Source organism: Empidonax traillii, unplaced genomic scaffold (assembly GCF_003031625.1).
Source record: "Empidonax traillii isolate 1590-97213 ecotype Southwest subspecies unplaced genomic scaffold, ASM303162v1 scaffold106:size2091409, whole genome shotgun sequence".
In the NCBI taxonomy this organism is placed as follows: domain Eukaryota; kingdom Metazoa; phylum Chordata; class Aves; order Passeriformes; family Tyrannidae; genus Empidonax; species Empidonax traillii.
Genome location: NW_020955299.1, coordinates 1,258,355 through 1,283,612, shown reverse-complemented (window position 1 = coordinate 1,283,612; position 25,258 = coordinate 1,258,355). Strand labels below are relative to the sequence as shown.

At 45.4% G+C, this 25,258-nt stretch overlaps 1 protein-coding gene across 1 annotated transcript in view; it reads right to left on the bottom strand.

The window, feature by feature from the left end:
• Window positions 1-45: 45 nt before the first annotated feature.
• PEX14 (peroxisomal biogenesis factor 14) overlaps window positions 46-25,258 on the bottom strand; it is a 68,637-nt gene continuing 43,424 nt past the window's right edge. The window contains exons 4-9 of the mRNA XM_027882511.1: window positions 13,609-13,731; window positions 7,401-7,486; window positions 6,701-6,803; window positions 5,342-5,439; window positions 2,284-2,375; window positions 46-975 (exon numbers count right to left, since the gene is read on the bottom strand). Of these exons, the coding sequence (XP_027738312.1) occupies window positions 510-975; window positions 2,284-2,375; window positions 5,342-5,439; window positions 6,701-6,803; window positions 7,401-7,486; window positions 13,609-13,731 (968 nt within the window). The 3' untranslated portion in view covers window positions 46-509. The remainder of the gene's footprint in view (window positions 976-2,283; window positions 2,376-5,341; window positions 5,440-6,700; window positions 6,804-7,400; window positions 7,487-13,608; window positions 13,732-25,258) is intronic.

Sequence of the window (25,258 nt, the reverse complement as noted above, 5' to 3'; positions counted from 1 at the left end):
GAATTCAGGGTTAAAAATGCGCTTTTTTTTTTTTTTTTTTTTTTGGCAACAGAATATCAAGTCGTTTGAGAAATAAAACAGAGGGTTATTTTGGGAAACAGAGAACTGGTTTGGGCCTTATGTGGGGATTAAGGGCTTGTGAAATCAAGGAGCTCAGGACAGATTTCTGAGGTTGGCTCTAGGATGCAGCAAGAGATGGTGTTTCTGCAGGAGGGCTGACTCTGTAGCTGTGGTGCATGGTAAGGCGATCGGTCTTCCAGCCCAGCAGTGACCCCAGCCCACGGGACAAGGGCTGGGAGGGGAGAGGAAGCCACTGCGACACTGCAGAGCCCTGTGGTGAAACAGGGCCCACCTTGTTCACCAGGCAATCATGACCCTGCTCGAGGTCAATCATGGGAGAATCACTGGAGGGGAGGGGAGCACTGCTCTCCACAGAACGGGAGAGGCCCCAGGGACAGTGCAGCAGGCCAGGGAGGATGGACAGCAGCAGCAGCAGCAGCCAGGGTGTCTTAGTCAATCTCATTCTCGTTGCTGGCACCCTCAGGTCTTCGTAGCTTTTCCACCTGCTCATTAATCTGCCCATCCCCTCCTCGCCGGTCCTCGGTCTGGACACCCAGACACTCCTCCTCATCCACGTGGCTGACATCATCATCCTCATCATCCTCTTCCTCCTCTTCGCTCCTCTTGGTTTCCCTTTTCTCCTCCTCCCCCTGCACCTCCATCCTCACCTGGCTGGTGACGTCGATGACGGCCTTGGTGGCCTCCTCGGAGCTCAGCAGGTGGCAGCTGACCTTGGAGCCCTCGGGGCTGTGGTTCTCCTTCACCGGGGACGAGCTGGTGGACTCGTTGCTGACCGGGGAGATGTCGCTGCTGCTGTTGTGGTTGGCGACGACGGCGGTGGAGGGCGAGCTGGGCTTCACCGGGATCTGCCATGACGGGATCTTGGGAGCCGAGGGGGAGGGAGGGAACTGCCTCCTTGGGGAGGGGAAGGGGGAAAAGAAGGAGAGAAAGGGGCTTTTATTATAAATACCCAGGGGTTATCGTTAGACAGGATGGTGTTTGTGCCGGGGGAGTCACGGAAAGCAGCACTGGAACTGCAAGTCTCTTTGCCATAAATGAACAAAACCAAGGCCACTTCGCTTCCCCAGCCAGATTCTCCAAGTGCTTTACAAGCACCCAGCAATCGAGCCTGTACAGAGGGAAAATATCCCAGCTGGGCAATCTGAAGCACTAAAATGATCAGATTTGGCCCATTTCACAGAGTAGGCCAACACTCAGGAATGCTGCCTGAGAAAGACATGGGTGTCCCTTCATAAAACAGCCACTGGTTAATTGGTAAAGAAAATTCCCACTGGAGCAAGGAGTCAGACACGCCAGGTCCTTGTGCCTGAGCCAAGGAATTTCACCATCTGGCTCTCACCTCCACAGTGATACACCACTATTGCATCCTGGTTCGTGGCAATCCAGAGCCTTTTCCCAGTCCCAGCAGGCACTTTACATGTTTGGGCCAGGCCCTGGCTGCCACAAACTGGTTCAGCTCCTCTGACTTGAATGGAGCCCCAGCAGCTGGGAAAGCTGGCTGCTCAGTCCTTTCCAGGTGGCTTTATGGATATGACAGTAGCAAAACAATGCCCAGGCCTACGAGGAGAATTCAAGCACCAGACAGGACAAACCTTAGTGCAAGGGGGGCACTGCTGCCCTCAGAGTCAACCACCATGAAGAGCAAGGCAAAAAAAAGTGTGTCTGATCCAGTACTGAGATCTGATCCCTGTTCTCCTGACTGTCCCACAGGCTGGGATTGCTATCACCTCATTTCAGACATCTACTACTCTGTAAGATGTCTGTACCTGAGCTGTAGGAGATAGAGGCTCTGCTGTGGTGAGACTCCTTTCATCCTGCTGATGCCCTGACCATGAACAGGCAGCTGAGCTGCAGCCAGAGGTGACTCTGTACCCCAGAATGCAGGGGTAGATGCAGGCAGTGCCTCAGGTGAGGTGAGAGGAGTCCTGAGTGTGGGGAATGGCCGAGAGCTCCTCTGCCACAAACAAACAGGGAAAATCTCATCAATTCCCCCAAGCACTCTGTGATTTAAGGCAAGTTTGAAAAGCATTTTGAGACCTGCAAATAGAAAGTGATAGTGGAGTGCAAAGTGGTATTATTAAAATAGCAATAACAGGATATGGAGCTGGTTCCTGCTGGAAATGCCTTTCCTCTCCATGCCTGGGAGGATTCAGAAAAGCAGCCCCTTCCCCACCACCAGCTGCTCCCACGTTCTGCCCATACCGGTTCAGGAGAAGCCCTTTTAAAGAGTAGATCTCAGATTTCAGTTCATTAATATTCTGTGACTCCAGGATCCAGTTGGTGGAAGTTGTGGCCTAGAACGTGAAAAACAAGACATAAAGGTCAAAGTCTGAACTGGGCAATGTCACTTGCCACCACTGTCACTTTTTCCTGTGTTATCCTAATCTGGGAATCTCAAGTCCTGTGGATAATATACATAAGCTCTAACATTCAAAATCTCTCAGATCTGAGCAAAACAACCACAATACAGAGGAACCTGAACAAATCCCCACAATGATCAGAAATAATAACTGTCTCAAGGGGCCAAGACTACTCAAATATTTGCTGTGTGTTTGGGGGGCTAATCTTGTTTCCATCTCATGCACAACCACTGCTGAAGCACCTCAAGGGGCCACTTCTTTTTTCCAGGAGCACTTTTGAGAATTCAGACAAAGCTGGGTCCACATAGGATGTTTTCCACCAACGTATCAGACAGAGAACAATACACAGAGAGATAAACTAAATCATTTGGCACTGACCTAATAAATTTCTATGGAAGAACTAGAATTAGGATCCTGAACAACAGATTCAAAAATGATATATTAACAACTATTTTAAAACCATTTGTTCATTTCTCCTAAATCACGAAAGAAAGAATCGATTATCTGCACTCTGTGGTGTTTAGAAGTGGGCTGATAAATCAGTGCTTGAAAGTTCCAAAACTCTTCCCTCCCTCGACCTGAAGAATTAGAGCTGTGCTGGAGTTCCCAGGTTGTATCTCCAGGAGCAGCTGGACTAGGCTCTGTCTCTTGGATATTTCAAGGCAGTCAGTGCAGCTTGGTGGAGAAAAATGATAAGTAACTCCTGGAAGCTTGGTACAGCTGCTGTCAGCACTGCATCAGAATTGCCATGGGATATCAGGCAGAAATTAGAGCAAGTAACTGAGCAGAACAGGCTGCAGACAATACTTTTGGCACTCTTTCTTTTAACCCTTTCGGGAACTTGAGAGTTGGAGGGACTTTGTTAAAGACAGATCAGGGCCTGTGGTGCCCCATCCTGCTGCTGCAGCAGCTCCTGTTCCTGTGGGACCAAAGCACACTCATGCCTGGCACTTCCCACGGTGACTTCGGCTACAAGCCCCTTGGAATGAACCCCTGTGCGAGCATCGCTCCAGAGACACTTCCAACAAACCCCGTGCCAAAGGAAGCCGGGGCTGGAATAACACAGAGCTCCTCCTCAGCAGCTCCTACTCCACGTAGCCAGAACTGGTTGTTCCTACTTATTCTTCCAACAGACTTCAGCTGGTGCTGAGTAACCCTGAGCACCTTCACAGCCAGCACAGCTCCCAGGGACTTCTGGGCTCCGACCCTGAACTGCTGGGAGAGGCTCTGGCTGCAGGAGCTGGGATAGACACAGATGCCTTCCCTGGGGATTCACACTCCCAGCCCTCAGACAGCAAGAATCCAGGAGCCACTGTTCTGGCTTTGCAAGACCTTGAAAGCTACGGCAGCACATTAACAAGGGAGTGATTTCCACTCACTGGCCTGCAAAGGACTCAAATTTCCAAAACACATATGGTGCCAGATGCCTAGGATTTAGAAATAAAATCTGACATCTGGGGCTTTTTAGCCAGTCTCTTTAAAAACAGTTGTAGAAAATTCAAGCCTTGAATTTTTATGTGCGTTTTTTAATTACTTAAAGTCCCTCTTTTTAATTTTTTACAGCACGCCAGTAGGAGTTTGAAAAGCAGATATAAAAACTTACATTACAGCTGAGAAAACACAGCTTTTATTCCTCGGTTTGTGGGGTTGCCCAAGTTTTTCTTTGTACACATGAGGTTTAGATATCATAACAATGTGTGCTACCATTTCAGTGCAGGGGGTAGAGAGGGGGGAGGAAAAACTTCTTCGAGACTCCCTAAACCACCAAGACTCTTACGGCCTTTTTCCTTCTTAAAGCTCAACATGTGTTCTTAATCTTAACACTTAAGACCTGAAAACAGTTTTCCAATTTCCGGACTGGCTCCAGGCCACTGTCAGGCCACAGTTCCCAAGGAAAATTGAAGCAGAGTGTTGTGGCCATAAACTGGCTTTCATGGTTGGGTTTACAGCTGTGCCACTGAGGGATTCCTACTGCACAGTGCGCACAGCACAGAGTCAGCTGTGGCCCACCAGTGACTCACCATCAAAGGGCTTAAAGCACAGGGAAGGGGAGAAGACAATTCCTGCTCCAGGTGGAAGGCTTTGCCTAAGGGATTTCACAGGAAAATCTCTCCCTGCCCAGAGACTGGGCCCTGACTAATCCCAAAGTGAGGCTTTATCTCCATGTGACTGGTTCAAATCCACCCCACCTCACGTGTCATCAGCAGTTTCTGTCTGTGGAATGCTTAAGCAGAATGGTTGCAAAGCGCTCTGGAGATGCAAAGCACTAATTCTCACTGCCAGAGAGAAAATCAATTTTGGTTAAAAGTGGTTCCTTTATTTACACATGTAACAAGACAAACTAGTCAGAACTGATGGTTTTATTGCCAGGGTCAAGTCAGGAGTCAAGGGGAATGGGTCACTGTGTGTCACTAATGGGGTTGTGATGTGACTGAGCTGTCCAAAATCACTGGAACAAGAACCCAGATAGTAAGAATGTTGGGCCATTACCTGTCCTGGAACTGAACAAGTGACTTAAATACAGCCCTACAAGTGTATGCTTGTCTGAACAGGATTAAGTCACCATTTTGAAAATGTACAAGAGAAACATGTAAAATTATGTATTACACACAAACAAAACCCCTGCACAACTGGGCGGTGGACTAACAAACCAGCTATTTCATCTCAAATGCACTGCAGAAGATGAGAACAGGTGTGAGGGCTCAGACACACGTGCTGCATCCAAAGCCCCTCTGAAATCAGATGCATTTCAGTACCAGCCAGTGCTTTAACCAGACCACCTGCGGACAGGTCAGATGAGGAGAAACTGCCTGGGGATCTGGCAGAGCTGATGGGCTGGATTGGGAACCCAAGAGGTGCTTTCCACGTGTCCATAAAAGAAGCCTTGGTGGTGGATATACCTTGGAAGCAGCCAGCTCTTGGGTGAGGTCCTGGATTTTCTGTTGCTGCTGGATTAGCAGCTCCTGGACAGCTGCTAAAGTTGTCTGTAACTGAGTCACTGTGAGGGAGAAAGCAGGAGAGTCCAAGTGAGGTACATGCACACACACACTCACACACTCCCCTCCTGCTGTCTGGCTACAGAGATGCCTCTATTCCTACTATATTTAATTTATCTGTGCCCGCCTGCTCACTTTAATCCCTGTGATTTATCTGCACTACGGGTAATCTACCTGCACTGCATCTAACCTCCAGTATTTCTAGTTTATCTTTCCATTGTATAGATGTCTATAGCCCACAGTATATCCGTCCAAAACCTCTCCCTTCTAATTATATTGGTTTATGATTTGTACATCTCCCTGAACTTATACAATGTTTGTATCATTTATCTACCTCGGGCCTCTCGCAGGCAAACACTGGGGCGAGCTCCAATCTGGGAAGAGGCTGCTGGCAGGACTGACCTCAGGGTATCATGAGAAATGAGAGATGCTTTTCTTCTCACCCTTCAGTAAGAAGTGTAATTAGCATCCTCCCACTCTCAACCCACCAGCTCCTTCCACCCCAATATCTTTAACAAACTTACTGCTGAAAATCAGACCTTTTTCTTCCTCCCAACTGAGTATATTTTGTGCTTTTCCCTTTTTATTTCAGGAGAGCACCCTATAATTCCTGTCCTACAGCCCAGCAAACACCGAGCAACTTCTGCTGGATTCCAGCTCCAGCTGTGGAACTTTTCTACTTTGGCACTTTATCCAAAGCTTCCAGGTGGTAAACAAGCTGATAAAATAAATAAAATTAAAACCTCTATTGGTGTGACAGGTAACAGCTAATCCAGACCATCATTAGGGCATCGGGTAATGAACAGACACCCTATGGAGTCAATAACAGAGAAGGTGGCTCAGGTCAGGGAGCCACAGAATTACAGACTCTCCTGACCCTTGCTCGGATTTTCAGATGGAAGGTGGGGGGAAACCACCAAAAAAAAAGCCCCTGAAAACATCAGAGAAGCAGAAATTAAAAATGAACTTTACAGCCCTCCGAAAGGCTGTCATTTTATTCCCCTTATTAATATTCTGAGGTTGGGAGCCTTTCCGTAAAAACATAATTAATTGAGGCCGTGCCGACAGTAAACAAGCAATTTCAAATTAAACCGAAATGACGGCGGCTTCATTTGCAAATGTGAACAGATTCTCAGAGCAGATAAATGAAGTCACCACATAAAGTGGAGATGGAGGGAAAGAAAAGGGTGGGGGTCTTGGCAGGATGGAGGAGACAGGGAGGAAGGCTTTGAGGGGTGAATTGATGGAGTCATTAATCTTTACCTGTCTGTGTCACACTGCCACTCATCTCAGAAATGTTGGACTCGATCCTCTGAAGTTGTTTCCTGTCTTCTTTGCCTCCCATGATGAGAGGAACCAGGTATTTCTGCATGGAGTACAGAAACTTTTTTACGAAATAGGGGATATGCAAAGCGCTCTTTCTAATCTACCAGCAACATCCTCAAATCCCACCCCTAAACCTGAGCCTTTATCACAGCGCCAGTGATCCCTGATCCACACACCCAGCTGAGAAAAGAAACTCCCCCTACAGCAGGTGCTAAAACAAGCTGCAGAAGAAGAGTTTTGTGGTTACACTCCTCAGGGTGCTACAATCCAGTTCCTAACTCTGCACACAGCCACAAAATCCACCTCATTCTGCCCTTGCAGAGGATGGACTGGGTCTAAGAGGTCACAACTCTCACTGCCATGGATCCTGCTGCAGCTCTGGGCCTGGGAACTGAATATGCACTGAGAGCAAACACGCTGAAAATTGCCTTGTTTTCAGCAGTTTGAGAGTCACAGCCAAAAACTAGTTTTGTTTGCTTTCCATGGGGTTTCTTTGACTCTGCATTTTCATGTGAAGTGTCCACATTTCTCAAATATACCAACAGCAGTGCCAGTGAGAACAGGGGTGCTTCACCAGCTTGGAATCAACACAATGATTTGGACACAGGCAGCATAACCTGCTTCTCTCAGGTATTACCTTGTAGAGCTGGTGGAATCCAAAGGCAATTCCTGCCATTATGATGGCCAAAGCCCCATAATCTCGCCATCTGGAGCCAGGGGGACCTAAGGGCCAAAAATCGAGAAACAGTCACAGTCAGAACTGCAGGCGAGAACATTTTTGTACTCCCATTTTATCAGAGAAAAGAGCCACGAAGAGCACACTGTGCAGGCCCCTGGCCCGAGGACACAAACATCTGGCCAGACCTCTGGCACTGACACTGGCCTTGCACAGAGTGTCACAGGGAGACAAATCACAGCAGCCATTAAAAAGGTTCCATAAGGCTGTTGTGCCCTCCTGTCCCCCTGCAGAAGGCACTTGAACCCAGATGATTGTCTGTGGGGTCCATACTGAGGTGAACTCCCTACCTGAGTACCTATTGTTCTCCTCATCATAACTGTTGAAAATGGGGACAGAGCCAGAGACCCAGAGGGGTGCAGGAAAAAGGAAAGAAGGGAGTGTTTTGAGAAAGAAGAGAAATCTATCAGGGCAATAAATGGGCTTATGAAAACTGTGTCAGCAATTATGGACCATTTCAATAAGGAAGGATCCAGTGTCTTTCAAGCTTAAGTTACAAACGGGGACCAAAGCACACATAAAGAGCAGAGAGAAAATATGCAATTAAATATCTACAGAGAGAGGTAAAGAAGTAGATAAAAGCTTGAAATATTTAACACACAGTTCTGCACAGAAGCTGAGAGGCTCCACAGAGCACAGCAAAGGCACGGCGTGCTCTGCTCCTCCCAGCAGCATCAGCAGGTACCTGTAGTTTTCCACCAGCTTTATCCTTTCACCTCCCTCGCAGTTCCCTGAACGAATCTCGCACTGCCCCCGGTTTTCTTTAATAATAAAGAGGATGCAGAATGATCTTGCCTAAAGTTCAGTGGCAGGATGTGGGCAGAACTGATGAGATGGAGGCCGGTGTGGTCTCCAAACAGACAGATCCAAATCTACAACGTCTGTGAGCTCATTACGTTCTCCAGAGTTTCAGCCTGGGCTTTCAGAGGGAGGCTCAGCTGGCTGAAATGGGTGCACGCTGCTCTCCTTTCTGCTCTGCTCACCTATTGCCATTTTGCTGGAGCTCTACAGACATTTCCCTGCGAGAATTACTCCTCATCCCAGCCCTCAGGGTCCACAGGCAGGCACTGACTCCCAAACACCGGCACTCAGAGCTTCTTACTATGTTTTAGGACACAGCTCCTGAAATTATCCACTGCCTAGAAATCTGAACAAATTAAAGCATCTCTGTCAGAGCTGGTGAATAGTGTCACCAGGAGTATTTTGGGTTGCTGCAGTTGCAGTTTTGGAGCTTAGGCACATGATCAAATTATCATAACTTTTTAACTTAATGAGTTAACACACGTCAGCTAAGCTGCAGTAACTGGCTGTGTACATGTCGGGATTGAAAATGATCTCTGGCTTATCTCGCTGCAAAGCCCAGCCATCCACCCCACCTTCCCCTCCACACTCTGCTCCCACTGTCACTTCTGGCATCTGAAGTCTCTTGGTTGTCCAGGTCTCTCCCCTGAGCTTCTGACTAAGGATGCCCTTCTGTGAGAGCATAGCTCCTTCCTGGCTGAGCTGCCCCTGTGAAGGGTTAATGCTCTCCAGGGGTCTGTGGGTCCAGCTGTGCCCTGTCCAGCTGTCCTCGAGGGGCTGTCCCAACCCCCCCTGCAGCTCAGTGACCTCTGAGCAGGAAGGAGACACACCTGTAGGAGTCTGCCCGCTCTGCCCTTTCACCTCCCTCATCCCTCCCTCCACTCCCGTAATGCTCGAGCTAAGAACATTTTATTGCCCCCTGGTTTTCATTATTAATGAAAAGGGACCAGAATGATCTTTCCTAAAGTTCAGAGAGTCTATAAAGACAAGAAGCTGAAATGCCATTTTACTCATTTTAGAGATGTGTGAAATAATTCTGTCTTGTGGCACAAAAAAAAAGAAAGTGAAGGGGGTGCAGAGAAAAAGTGAGCGAGGGATGCAGTGAAGGTTCTGCATTGACCACAGCAACTTTACAGAGCTATCAAGAATGTCACAGCTCTGCCTAAAATTCACACTCACCCTTCCCTTTCCTCTGCAATGCTCTAACCTAAAACATGGGTTGAAGAGAGGCTCAGGAGCTTCTCAGCTGTAACCTCAGTGCTTTGTGTATCCTCAGTTTCTCCACACAAATGAAATTCAAGTGAAGTGAAAAAGCCCTGACAGCCCAGTTACTCTCCAGTTTAGGCACTGGGGAGGTAACAAACCATTCTACATAAGAGACCCTCCCAAGGCAAATGGAAGGGACAGACACCTTCTCCAGCTCTAAGTCTGTGTTTTCGATGAGTATATTTAATTTTCACAGCAGCAGCTGTAAATTGCACTTCCAGAGTAAACACCTACTATTTTTAAGATCCCTGCTCATGTCAGAATTAACTTCCCTGACATCAATTAATTAGGCCCTGTGCATCCAAGTTCAGGTCAGCCTCACCAGCAGCCACATTTAGAACTGTAGAAACTGAGGTTGGAAGAGGCTGATTTTCCAAGACCAAACAGTGAATCCACAGAAAGGTGTTGGGGGGGGGGAAAAAAAGAGTTTGGATTCTAGTTCCCATTTTTCATTGTAAGAGAAAAGAGCCTGTATTCTGCAGCACCCCACATAATGAAGACACAGGGGCTGGGAAAGAAGAGCCAAAAAGTCATTGCAGTTCATTTTTAAGCAGGTGCCAAATCTGCACAAACCCCCATAAGTGGAGCCCGTAAATACCACAGGCAATAGCTGGGTGATCAGCTGCAGCTCTGCACACCTTGCTCAGACACTCCCCTCAGTTTGCTTGTAATTGTACAGGTTAGAAAGGTAAAAAAAAAAAAAAAAGGAAAAAAACCACAAAACACAAACCCAATTAATCATTGAAATATTTAAAGGCAGATTTTTGTCCTCACTGCTGGATTAGTGCATTTCATAATGGTAACAGCAGACAGCCCTGGTTTTTTACTGGGGGTTCATTTTAGAGCATGTTTAAACTAGTCAGATTGAGTGATGCTTCCAGCAACTAATCGCGTGTCAAATAAAAGATATTTTATGTAATAAATTACTGCTACAAGTAATTCAAATGTCATTTATCAGTTTTATTATCAGTCAGGCAAAGTCTTGTTTCTCTATATTAATCAAATTCAAGCTTTTTTTAAGCTTTTTTTTTTTTTTTTTTTTAAAGCAGTTTTGACACCTCTTGGCAAAAGTACAAACTGGAGGGAAGGAATTACTCCTCCAGAACAGGAGGAGAAACAGCAGACACCTAAAATACAAGAAACTTAATTCTTATCTCTTCCCCCAAAAGCTTGTACAGTTTCTCTTGAACCAAACTCAGAAGGAGATCAGCACACAAGAACTGTGTGACTCTGGAGGCTTCCAAGGCTGCTTCTTTCCTGTTAACTCTTCAAGAGTAAGAAGGTGTTTAAACAGGTGACAGCTGCCAACAAAACATCAGGACATTAAGGAATGGACACCCTGGCAGCTCAGCTGTACAGGAGGAAGCATTTAAGTGGCATGAACTTAAGAAACAGAACAGACTGGGGTGACAAGAGCAGGAGATGAGGGAAGTTAAACCCAAAGGTGTGCGCAGGATTTGTTGCTGTGACTCACAGGAGTGAGTGAATCTCACACCGGCACTGCTGGCAAATCACCAACTCGGCTCTTTGCTTCCCTCCTGCTGAACAAACTCCTGAGATGGTTCTGAACCATCCTGAACTCTTAGCCCACAGTTTTAATGTAATTTTTAAACATGAAGCAGCAACACCTGGGGGGGTGGGCAGAGAGAAATTAAGATTTCCTAGAACAGGAGCCTTTACTTTTCAGCACACAACCCTCCTCAAATGTTTTCCTTTTTGCCCTGTGGGGGGTAATTCCTTCTCTCCAGTTTTGTGGGTTTGTGTAGAGGTGTCAAAACTACTCAAAAAACGCTTAAAAAGAACCAAAAATATCAAACAAAGTGGTTCCAAGTCTTCAAGAGCTAAACTCGAGCAGATCAGCTCAAGAAACTCAGATGTCTGCTCTGGGGAAGGCAAATACAGCTTGCAACCTTTTTCAAGATAAGCTCTCCAGTGTGAGTTGTTCCCAGCACCAAGTCAGAGCACGGGCTCAGCAGCCTCCCTATCTCACCAGTCCTGCAGATATTCCTTCGAACTTCAAACCCTGCAGCATTCCAAGGCAGTGTCACAAATGCTCCCTGACAAGATAAGCATAACAGATAGACAGAGAAAGCAGTGTCTGTCTTTCTCTGTACATGACAAGCCCTGAGAAACCTGTGAAAGATAAATTGACTTAGTAAACTACCACAGAAACAACTGTCCTGGAGCAGATTTGGACCAATTCAGAAATCTCTGCTACAGGATTAGCGTTCAACTGATGAAATAACCCACAGCAAACGACACCTTGAAGGAGCCCTGAGCCACTGCACACTCTCATCCATCAGCTCTAAGGAGATCCACGTACTCCTCTTGCAGTTCTGCCACCATGGAAAGCACAAAGGTGGATCCATCATTAACACCAGCCCTGGACTAGAACAGGGCACAGATGAGAACTAATCAAACCAAGCATTTTGGCCAAACAAATACCATGTATGTTCAGCTCTTCATTCTTTTTATACATCCATTTAGAGGTTAAGCTTAAATAGAAGGTCTACAAAGAATGGCTAGAGTGGGGAGGAACAATACCTAATGAACTCATTGTCACCTTTCCCCAATTTTGGGGGCTGCTAAAAAGGACTGGCTCACAGGAAAAAGCTTTGGGTTCAAATTGTTTAAAAGGGGCCAACCAGATCACAAAGTTAGAGCACCAATTTAGTTTACAATTACATCCCCTAAAAAGGCTTTACTTTGGTGGTATTTTTAGTCACCTTTGGTTTCTGAGCATTACAGAGTGATACTTTCCAAATTCTCTTTGGAGCTGTTGCTGGGAACATTCTGATGTTTAAATATTAGTGAAGATTCTTACCTGCTAAGAAGAAATTTGGAACTGGTGCTTTGAGGAAGGGCAAGGTAAGTGAAAGGAAACAACCAAAGAGCGATTGAGCTGCAGGGATGAACAGTGGTGACAGTGATTCCTGGGTTGAACTGGGTGCTCCTTCCCTGCCCTGCTCAGGGTAGTGCAACACCAGGAAATCAGGGAATTTGAACTCCTCCAGGAGTGTTACGGTGAGAGTTTGCTGAATGGCCAGTGGACAGCACCAAGAGAATCTGGCACCGTTTCTTCAGCAAGAGAGCAGATTTTTGCTTTCCTGGCATTTTCTGTGGACTGTGACAGAGGTACCAGGGCAGAACTGACCCCTGCAGTTCAGCAGTCACAAATATTCCAGTTCTGAGCCCAACTCTACCACAAATGTTTCTCTTCTCAAAATGTACCAAACCAGAGCAGTTAAAAACTCAGAAAGCAAGTCTAGCATTGTCTCCAGCAACAGCAAAACTGTGCCTTAAACTAACAAAGACAGCCCTAAGTGGACTGTTTTATCAGTCAGTATCTGACACAGAGCTGTTCAGGAGCAGCAACAAAAATCCTATTTTTAATACTTGGCAGGTAAGTGAAGTGATTTTCAAACTGCCAGACACACATGTGAGCTGAACAGCTTCTCTTGATGGATTTTTAATGGTGTGCACTTTGGTTTTTATTGTTTGGAGCTTAGATACTTTTTTGCGAGGTTTGTTTTAAAATGCAAATATATATGTAAATTTTGAGTCTACACAGATTATGTTGGGACTTTAAAAATTCTTTGTACACAAAAATCATACAATCACATCCACACAGCCTGCACAGAATCTCTGCTGTCACACCTCAGATTGGTTAAGATCAGAGAGAGAAGTTTGCTAAGTTTAAGAAGGGAAGACAGGTCCCAGTGTTGACTAAATGCCTTTTTCACATCCTTAGAGCACGTCACAATCTGATTTGTATCGACTGGACACCTTCAGGTCAAGAGGTGTCACAGGCTAGCCCGGATGATGTTTGTTTGTAGACAGTGACCATTTGTATCTCATTTTCCTCGTGTAACACGATCTTGTCACAGGCATCAACAACCAGGAGGTGCATTCCAAGTAACATCAGCGTCCAATTCTGACAAACCACGGCACCAGCTGAGCTGAAACCCAGGACGTGGCACAGAAATCCCTGAGACTGCTGCAGAAAGCAACAGGAGCAGTTATTTTTCCAAGAGTTACTTACTGTACACCACAGGGGCAGGGGGCTGAGCTGGCACGGGGTGTGTGGCAGGACCTGGGGACTGGGGCTCGTCCGTGCCCGTGCCCGACTGCTGGAAAGCCAGGTCGATTTCTTCATCTGTCAGGCCTGGGGGAGCAGAGCAAATGAAATCAGTTTAGCACCTTTACCCACCTGCTGCACGCATAATTAAATCCTCAAGCCAGGCAGAACCCTTTTCAAGCTGCAAAGGATTTTGGCACTGACTTGAGCAGTAATGCCTCCCCAATTTTGGATTCACTGGAATGTCTCCCTCTCTCTTTCTCTGTTGCAATTTAACCTTAAGCGACAGAATATTAGCCTCGACGCTGCTTCCAAATGTGGCTCATTCAATTTCCTTAATTTATCCTTGAGTTTATTGCTGCTTTTGAAGTAGCTTTCTATTGCAATTCTCCATTCTTCCCCCGAAAAAAAGATACCATCAACTGCAAATGTGGCTCATTTTAATCTGTAATGGTGTAAAAAAAAAAAAGAGGGGAAAAAACTAACAATAATGCATGAAAACAGACAGGGAAACAAAAAACTAATTATTGGGTTAGACGACTAATTAGTCTAGATCGTTTCCGAAGACGGGAATAATTTGCTTTATTTTATGACAAATGCAGAAATAAAAAGAAAAAAATCAGGACTGACTGTGATTAGTATGAATGGGACACAGAATGTAAGGAGGAAATAAAACTATAACAAAACAGATCAAAACAAGGCCAAGCCCAAACTTTGAGCTGAGCGGTGCCCCGGCCTATTGCTGCACGATCGGAGTGCCCCAGGGCAGCCTGGTTTGTGTTTCACACAGAGAGCTGCAGGAACACTGCTCACGTGGCACACGGTGGGGCAGTGACTCCTGCCACCAGGAAACGCCAGCATGGCCATCTGTAACCAGCCAGGTTAGGAAAGGATTTGGCCAGCAAGGGGGAAAAGAAAAGCAGCTCCAGGATTCACCACGACCGGCATCTGAGAGGAAGGAAGCACAGCTGGATTGGTTTTTTTTTTCCAATAGGAGGAAACATCCTAAGGAAAAGAATTTAGTACTCAGATGGCAGCCACGAAGTGGGACCTGGACAGCTGGGTGTTGTTTGTTGTGTCACAAAAATCAGTGTCCCTGCTACGAGGAACATGTGGAGGCATCCAGGACCTTTCACTACATGCAGTGTGTGTGTGCAAAAACACTCCCAAAAGTTGGAAGCGAGAATGTGGCTTTCAGGAAAGTGATTCAGAAGAAAGGAGGCAGATCACCTGACTGTCACACCACGACAGGGACTGAACACAGTGGGTGAAATGGTAAGAACAGGACAGCGCTGGGAGGAAAGGGGGGATACCTGCTCTCCATCACCCCCACTGGAGGTCCACAAAGCATTGCCAATAAGTGAAATTCCTGAACTTAATCCTTTTTACCAATACTGATAGAAAATGCCCAGGTTACTGGGCATATTAGCTAAATTTTCAGGAAAATTTTCGGGCTCTGCAGCTTCACTGCACACTGGGGGCCTACAAGGAATAATCTGTAGCACAAACAATACTGCCAGAAATAAATACACAACTCTGTCTCAGAACTGTTATTTAATATCATAAGCACTATCACAGTGCTTGTGGTATTCAGAAGGCTTTATAACTATTAGCAGATCTTCTCCCTATTCCTGGGAGCACGTGAGATCTGTGAGTTCCTCTGGGACACTGTTCAGACACTCTCCAGAGCAGATGCTGATGCACAGAGAAATTTGATGATTTCCCTAACAACAGAACACTGCCAGTGTCAGAAACTGTATCAGAAATCTGAAGTTCCTGATCCTTGGTCCTGAAATCTGTATTTGATGAATGCCTCCAACAGTAAGGAACCAAACCCACACGTATACAATGTGGAACAAGACCTACAGTGAGAGTAATAAAAGGCACATGAACACAACTCAGCCCCCTGCTCTAGTCACAAAAGCAATATTTATGGTGTCTAATCCATGATAAAAAGCAAAGTCCTAATCAGACAGAAACTGCTTAAACCAGCTTCTAATTATCCAACGTAGGAGAACACATAAACAGATGCCAACGCTGCAGATCACCAGCAACTCTGGGATTTCATGAAGATGGAGACAACATTAGCTGCTGGCTGCAAATGTGGCTCCCACTATAATAGGGCATTTTGTTCTATTTCCACGCAAAGGCAGCAAATCTGATAATATTTAACACTGAGAAACACCAGAAGTAACGGAGGATCCTTACTTCATTCTGCAAAAAGAGCAGAAAACAATGTCTATTGTTTCTTAACCATACTGCCCCTTCTATTCTCATGCTGTTTGAGAAAAAAACTAAAATATTTTGCAGATAAAATGCACATCTAGGATTATTCTGATCTGGCCAACTGGGGACATCCAAGTATCAGTGTCCATTTAAACCCTGCTGTGCTGCAAAGGAAAAGCCGATGTGAATGACAGAACGACGGGAAACCTTTCCCATTGTAACTCCTGCCTTGAATGCTGTGCAGAGTAGATCAAATTAGAATTGTTATTACTCCCCTGGACTATTCTGCTGCCTGGTGAAGTGGTCTTGGTCATGGTGCTGGTGGCATTATACAGAAGAACATCCCAAACTACATCCCTTTTAAGGGCCTCAGCATCTTGGCCACCAAACACGTCCCAGAGCTGATTCCTCAAGCACACACATGGAGACTCCGTGCTGACGAGTCACCTGCCTTCACGCTGGTCATTTCTCACACACAGGGACAAGATATTCCAAGAGTGTCCTCTTGGCAATTACAACCAACCCCTCACAACTCCCTCTGGACTGATTTTTTTTTCGTATTCAACACCTACACACATGTATGCACACAGCATGAGTTTTCCATGCCCAAATTATTCAACCTTGATATATTAATTACGTAGAAAAGTGGGAATTTCTAAACCAGAGGAAAGTGTCATCTGTTCCAGTCTCTCACTTTGCTTTATTTTATCACAGACCTTCTGTCGCTGCACTACATGAAGAAGTATCCACGGTCCCTTCATTGCTCTAATCTAGCAGGAAGTTGGCAACCCAAAATCAATACCACTTCCCTTGGATGCAAAAGCAGTGCCACAAAAACTGAAGCTTTGTGTCTAACATAACCCTCCAACAGGTCCGTCAAGAAAACCACCTCAGTTTAACAGAGGAATGGCTCTAAATCCACTTTCCACCACTTTGGAAAACAAACATTTTTGTTGCTCTGCAGTTGCAGCAAGATCAAGCCCCTGCAGAATGCAAAAGGTTAAAAGGAACAATAAAGGAAACTGCCAATTGTAAGTGAATTATATTTGGCTTTGAAAGCTGAGCCACGGCTATATTATAAAAGGCATCTCTTTGCGTTGTTTACCATCACCCTGACTAATGCAGACCTTTTTTTTTGTTTTAAATAATCTCATGCAAATTAGACACACACTTCCTTCCAGTTGATTGCTATCTGCAAGGAATAATCTAACCGCAGAGGGTACCGAGCAAGGACTGCGCCGAGGAGAAGGATGCACGGAAACCGCCTTCGGAGCCCCACGGAATGCAAACCTGCTCCCTGCCCCCCACCAGCCATTTCAGTCCTCCCCAGCACCACAGCCACTGCAAAGAATTAGTCATAATTTTCACAGAGCCTTAAAAATTTCCTTTTCAAGGCTTCAGGGTGTCGATTTGAATAACCCAGCGCCCATGGCTGCTTTGCACTCGGAGGTTCTCGCTGTCCCTCTTTTGTGCTTGTCGCCGCTGCCGTGCAGGGATGGCTCAGCCTCTGTAAATTGTCAGCAAACACAGAGGCAGAGCAAGGCAGAGAATAAAACGGGTTGTCACAACCACCTCTTGGTGCCTGCACCTCGGGTGCTGTGTAAGGAGCTCCTTTGCCCAAGAACTTCCAAGACTTCACTGTCTGTTTGTGTCCTTTTATAATATCTGTGACTTACTTAGTACAAGGACCTCACGTACATCAAAATGCTGGTCCTCTTATGCCCACTCTGAAGTTGAGATGTGCTCACAGTGCTGTTATCCACATTTCACAGAGGAGGAAGAAGTGAGACATACAGATATGAGAAGTGCTTCAAGGTCAGAACTGCACCTCTGACAGGCAGAAAACAAAACTCAAAAGATGTGAGTCCCAATCCACTGTTTAAACTGTTTTCTGGCCAAAACACAGTAGCAATAATTGCACTGCAAACCCCTTGCATGAGCTGAACTAGAGAAGCCACTAAGTTTATTCTTCTCTGACATTTCAGTGACAACCCTTTTCCCATCCCAGGCACTGAGGATTATTTTTTTTCTTCATTAAACTGCTCCTTCTGCTGCTCAATCCAGTAATTCATGCAAGACTTTCACAACCTGAAGACATCATCAGTTTTAAGGAGAAAATTTCCGGTGAGGTGGAAATTAAGAATTGTGCCACAACAGGGAAAGAATGAAGTTCCTTTGTGGGTTTCCAAAGCCAGCTTTATCACCCCAGAGCAATCCTCACACCCCCCCTTTCCCAGGGACCAAAGGCAGGGGAGGGTGTGGGGCAGGGGGTGGCAGCTCTTGTTGTTTTCTCCACAGACCTTCTATTAAGAAGAAAGCAAAACAGAAGAGGACAAGTTGTTTTGCTACACCAAACTACGTGACCACCTGAAGTCAGTGCCTGGTATCGTGTGAGTAAAGGGAAGATGTGCTGGTCAGCACCCTGAGCTGACATTACACTCCTGTTCCTGGAAGCCACTGAGTCAACCCTGCTCAGAAAGAACACGGTCACATTTTAAAAGAACCATCATAAAATCCTTCTGGGATCCAATCCAGACTAATGATTCCACCTGTTCAGTCGGTTACATGCAGTGCTGGGTGACTGTTAGCAAATGTTTGTCCTGTATCCTACCCCGTGCTTAGCTGAATGTATTTCAAAAAGGTCAAAAAGGCAAAGTCTCCTGATCCATTTTCCTCCACAAATGGGTCATTCGTGAGGCTGAGCCAACCCGAGGTCTGAACAAAACCTAAGGTTTCAGAAACATCACTCTGATTTTTTTTTTTTAACCCTTGATTTACAGTGAGACACCGTATTTGAATTTGAATGTAAACATCCTGCTGCTGCACTTCCAGCTCAAACTTTGGTGAAGGAACCCACACATCAAAGGCACAGGGACTGCTCTCCACTGTCAGGTTGGAAAACACAGAAATAAAAGTAATCTGCAAAGTTGCTGAAAGGGCTTTGGATTCTTACAGCTTTATTCACCTATGAGACTGTTAATTAAGCAAGTGCAATCTTTAAGAGACATGATATACTTTAACCCATCAGGGTGACTGAGCAGCAATCAGAGCTGATAAACGTGCTCCAACCTCCGCTGCACAGCACGAAAAGGGGCAAGGAAAACCCGGCTGGCAGAACAATGCTAAGAATTACAGCGAGTCCACCAGGAAGGAAAAGGTTAAAATAAAAAGTATTTTTTGGCATAACAAGTATAAATAAATAAATAAGTCCAGCAGCAGTTTCTCTTCCCGGCCAAGCTTTTTGGAGTCTATAATAAAATGAAGTGTAATGGAGGAGAGGAGGGCAATGTCAGAGGGTGAGGGTTTGGGAGAGAGGTTGTTAAGTATCTCCCTCTCCTCAGCTGTGTTTACTCCATTTACAGGACCCCGGGTGATTGATAGACAGACAAAAGAAAAGCAAGCAGATAGTAACCCCCCTCTGGGAGCATCAGCAAAGGGGATAACTCCTGACATCATCTACAGCCCCAAACTCTCCTTAGCCACTTGTAATTAAAAAGACAGCGCAAGATATGCAAACCAGAGAAAAAAGTAAAAGAGGATTTTTTTTATTATTTATTATTAACATTTTGTTGGAACAGTGGAGTGCAATAAGGACTCTCAGAGCCGTTAAAAGTCGTCGGGTGACCTGCAGACCCCTATTTCCCAGAGCCTTGTATAAAATTGAATTTTTTAAACATAAATTACACGTAATGACGACACTGTAAAAACTAACAGTAATGGAAAGCTGTGCTGTATTTCATTAGCCTGTATTATTCCGTGCCACCTGATCCAGCCGGGCCTTGTTTATGAGTTAGTGTGTTAGCAGATGCCGATGGAAGCATTTGCTTCGACCTTGCTCTTCTCATTGGGGCATGAAATTACGACGGCAGCACCTTGATATTACAGCCATAAATACAGTAAACTGCAAATTTAAGCCAACGGCTCCTATTGTCTCTGAACATAAAGCTGATCGGTATTTATTTAAAAGGAGAACAAAAAAAAATATTATATATCACCTTGTTTATGGGTCCAGTCCCCCCCCCCTTCCCCTAATCTGCCTTATTCACTTGGTTAAATACTAAACAAACAAACTAAATCCTCCCTATTTTCTACTGATTAAATATTCTTATGAAATGAGTATTGTCTTCAGAAAACTGGATCAAAGTATTTTCACTCTGAATAAGAAAGGGCAAGTGACTTGCTTAGCATGTCTCAGAATGGAAAAACAGGAACAAGTGCTACAACTTTTCTGCTCAGTTTTCTAGAGATGAGAAGTTCAAAATGTAAAATGAAAAAGCTGCTGCTGGTCACTCACTCACATTTGCGTGCAACACGTACGTGTGTGCCCGTGAAAAAGAAGTGTGTTTTCTTCAATTTAAAAATATCTCCCCTGTTAATACTATTTCAAAGCAGGGAGGAAAGAGATAGAACAAAAAAAAAAATTGCAGGAAGATTAATGGGAGGGGAAAAAAAGCATAGGATTCCTTCTGTGAGGCAGGAAAGAGCAGGGAGAACACCTCACTCTCCTACGGGCATTTTGGGTAAATACCCCTTCACTGACAACATACCCACTGCAATTTATTAGAGGGGAAAAAAATCAAACACAAAGGCAAAAGGACATGGTAACATCACAAAGCATATCACAGCATAAATCACAGCATTATAAGCCAGTGCAAAATGTATTTCACTGGTAGTTTCAAGGCAGGGGAAATACAGTTTCACTTGCATGTACTAAGAGAGGTCAGGTCTTCCTCTCCCGATGTAAAGTAAGCTCCTTGCTGATTGAAGGATGTGATCTCTGGTCCACAGAAGGAAAAAAGGAAGGGATACCTTAAATAAAAGCTCACAAGACCAAGCTACACATCTGAGGGGCCAAAGCACTAGGAGGAGAATTCGAGGAACAACACGCAGGACGAAAATGGGACTCACACTCTGCCTCCTGAAATGCAGCAGTCCCAGTAGATGGAGTGCTATCACAGCCTCAAATGGATTTGGACACCTCGTTTTTGCATTAATCTACAACAAATCTGCAGGCAGCAGAATTCAACAGGCACAATTTTTGCTTCACAAAAAGTTCAAAAATAGAAAAAAAAAAAAAAAGCAGACAGCAACATGACTCTAAATCAAACAAGACAGGTCCAGATGTCCTCAGCAACCTGAATTACAGAACCAGAAGTTTTGTTACACTGCCCACTTCCATTCCTACACAACAAGTATATGCAAACACACAGCAAAAATTCAAGCTTGGGTACCTTGCTCTGCAGACTTGTCTGTTATAGAACCATTCCCAGAATACCACGGTCAGCAAAAAAGACAGAAGAAACAAGTCTTTCTCTAACATAAATAAAAATCTCTCCTTCTAAAAATGGAGGGAGATTTTATCATCATGTCTGATGATGATATTTCTATTTTTCAGGTCTCTGCCTCCAGCTTTTGCTGTCTATTATCACACAAAACATAAGCACAGTACCTGATGGAGCCTCCTGAGAGTGGACACTGGTAGAGTAAGTCCACTTGTCTCTGAGTCCACCTCTTGACTAGAGGTGAAGAGACAAGGTGTGTGACTAAGCTGGAAGCCAGTGTTGTAACCCAGGAACACAGGACAGCCCCTCCAGCCAGCACCCCATGGGAGGACACCACGGAAGAGCAAAAACCTCTGCATATTTGAAATTATTTCAAATTAATACCTACTTGGGGCTTGAAGGCTCTGAACACTGTGCCAGGATGCCAACTCCAAGGTAGTTTATCAGAGATAGAAGCTAACCAGGGCTCTGACATTTGTTTAGAAGTCTGTATAGGGCAGAAAATCCAGCTAATGGAAGGGACACTACTCCAGTACCCAGGGTGCTGTCAGGATTTGTTACCACAGCTGACAACCTCCCCCAAAATGAGCCCAGGCATTCAGAGGAAACAAGTCTTGGATACACTAAATGGGTGAGTTTCCAAGCACACCCAGTCTATGACCCACAAACACTGCAGATCAGTTGTGCTTCACATCCATCTCCTCTGTGTGAGCAAAACATATTCTGTTAAACAGCTTGTTGGGCAACTGTAACAAAATGATTGGCCTTTGGCTACTCTGATCCGTGATATTATCTTTAGGAGATTCTAAGGAGAAAGCCAGAGGTTGCCTTAAATTCCAGTAAGGTAAAACAGTGGCAGTACAGGAGGTTTGGTTTTGATCTCCCTTCGGAACTCTGATTCCAAACTCTGTTTCCAACAACCTGAGCCAGCACATCACAAGAATTCCAGCACCGAAGTAGGAGGAGCTGGCCTGGGGGATCTGCAGTCAGCCAGACACCTGTAACTGCAACATCTCCTTTGTTGAGGCAGCAAAGACTCCCCAGGCCTCTCCACGGTGTGAGGCTGAACACAGCTGGTGTTAGACCTGACATGGAGCAGTCACTGCTCACCTGATGTTACTGGACTGGGCTGGCCTGAACTTCTGGAACGTGCCTCTCTCTCTCCCCAGCTCTGCATTCAGAAGAAAGGGAATGTGTACAAGAACAGCAATTTCAAGCCATTACAGGAAATTCTTCAACCAGATTTGTTGGACTATCTGCAGGATGACTGAGTTTATATATAAGAATGAGAAAGCCTGTCCTGATGCATCATTCCCAATTCCCTGTATTACTCTGGAATTACTGATTTCCCCAAACACACAAGAGCACCTGCCTATTTTCTACCTCAGACAAGACCTGTGACAGAGCAGCCTCTGCAGACCAAGATGAACTGCAGCACAAAGAGCAACTTGCCTCAATGTCATTTATTTCCTCTTTGACTTTAAACTTTAGAAAGGAACAAAAAACCCCTTTGTACGGACTTATCACAGGGAAAATAATCTAAAGAGTCTATAAATGAAGTCTGAGGGTTTGAAGAGCACACAGAGCACTGAGCACACAGCTGACAGTGCAGGCTGGGCACTCCCTCTGAGGGGAGGTCGCTGTGGGCAGCAGGGAGAGCAGGAGCTACAGCTGCATCATCTGAGAGCATGGAAAATCCACGGGAGTGTGCATGGAAAAATATATGGGAATGTAAAGAAACCAACACTGGGTGAGGAGCCCCGAAAACAGGCCTTTTGTTGACAACCTTGCAGGGTGCCCTGGCTCCTCTAAGCAGGTTTCTGAGGAGTGGAGTCAGTGTTGGACACCTGGGAGTCAGGCACCATCACACCGATAAGTTGAATTAAGAAAATGACATCTAAATGCTAAATATTTGATTATTATGGCACAAATGTTTCAGGTAAATCTGGTTTGCTCTTCCCCCCAGAAAGACAGAGACGCTTCTACGCTATTATAAAGAGACATGTCAGCAAGTATTCATTACAGATTATAAATCACCCTCGGTCTTCGTTCTTTTGTTTTACAGAAATTTTTTTACATGCCATTAAAATATTGTTTGCTGAATGCTACTACAAAGGTAGCCACCTGTAAAATTAAAGGCTGATGCTGCCAATAACAGTGTTGAAATACCTTCTGTTTAAAAGGCAAACCTACTTTGTAATTTTTTACACAAGTATATAAATATTTCTCCACCCACCCTTCACAATTTGTTGGTTACATCGCGTCCATTTAGACAACAACCATCTATGTCATCACACAGGATGTTAATCTTGGGTGGAGAAGAAAGAAACAATAGTAAATGAACTTTTAAGAAACCCAGATTACACATTCGAGCAGGGTCCTTCATGATAAAAGAACAGCAAAGACAAAAAACATTAGGGGACAAGTCAACAAAATAGCAGAAGTTTCAAAAGATCATTTTTCATCCTTTGGTTTGTTTATTGTTATTTTTTTCCCTCCCCTTGTGCCTTCAACAGCTCTTCAGAGCTCTGGAGAAAATTAGAGAGCCTGGATTAAACACCCAAAGGACGACTAATGCTAACAATACTAAAAATAACGAGGTTAAGTGGTGGAAAAACTGTGGTGACCACACACGGAGAACTGGAGTGGTAAGGTGGAGAAAGAGTTTCATCATTGCTCCCTGGGGCCATGCACAGAACATGCTAACTGCTTCTGGTTCTCTGGGGTTCCGATTACCATGCCAAACACACCTCCAGAGTTTCCTTATTAGTATAATAAAAAGCTTCTACACATTTGTGTTCTATTCCCAGCCTTGCTATTGACCTTGTGGAGGTCATTTCACCTCCATCTGCCTCAGTTTCTACATCTGTAAAACCAGAATATTATTACACAATGTCCTTTCTACAACGTCGCAGACTGACACAATCATCATGTCCAAAGACTGACAGGTTGGAGGATCTACACATTATATGCACTTGAGTTAGGAATAAATAATGTATTCAAGGAACATATTTATCCCCCTTTTTTTTTTTTTGGTAGATCATCTATGGCAATACTTCCAGATTTCTAACTCTCATCAAGGATTCAAATTCATGCACTGCTTTGACTGTGTGTTAAAATACACGGCATTTCTCTGGTCTCCTTTCAGCCCTCAAAATCCAGTCACTGGGGTTGAATGCTCAAAATGGAAATATGGAAATATCTATTATTTTTAACCCTGCCAGTTGTCTTCTACAGCCTCACAAAAGTTCCAGCTCAGGAGATGAAACAGGAGCGGCTCCACAGAATTCACACAGAAACTGGAGTGAAGATTAAGAAACATTTGTGGGCATGTTCCTGCAGTATAACACAAGTCAGATCAGGAGGTGAGGCAGCTGAAGCAGCTGAAAGAATGAGGATAGCTCTTGGAGCTCCTGGACTAGGAAATATCCCCTAAACAAAGAAATCACCGCACAAATAAACAGGGAGTGAATAAAAACGGGGAGATCTTCCTTTCTGAGCACCAGTGAGAATGTGTCTCCCCTCTGGGAAGCCAAAAGGCCAATCGACAGCTCTGTGTCACCCAGTGAAGAGCCCAAAGAGCTTCTCACAGAGTGAGGTCCCTGATGAAGGGCTGAGGATGCCCCTGGCAGATCCCTCTCTCTCCCCAGAACGTCACACCCTGCAGTCCTCGAGCCCAGGGATCCCACCAGGCTCGGGTCCAACACGGTTGGGGGGATGTGGCTCGTTGATGTGCTGGTTGAGGGGCAGATCCCTCAGCAGCAGCTCCATGCTTGGGCCCCAGGGATGGCACAGCCCCCAGACTCCTGCAAGGACCAGACACAACCACCTGCCCTTTACAGCCACCTCAGAGACAAAGCTCTCTGAAAGAGCTCCGATTCTTTTCTCCCTTCCTTTCCTCCCTGGTTTTCTTTCACCTCCTCCGCTCTGTCTCAGGTAGCCTGGCATGAAGAAAGCTCTCCTTCTGTGATGCAACAGCTGGGACCAGGTGAGGCCCTGACTCTGCAGACAACCCAACAAATGGGCAAGAGCAGCCTGTGTTCCTGTCGACAGGGCACGTGCTGGTAAATCCCAGCGCCCGGGGCGCTCTGGGCGAGCAGGGAGCC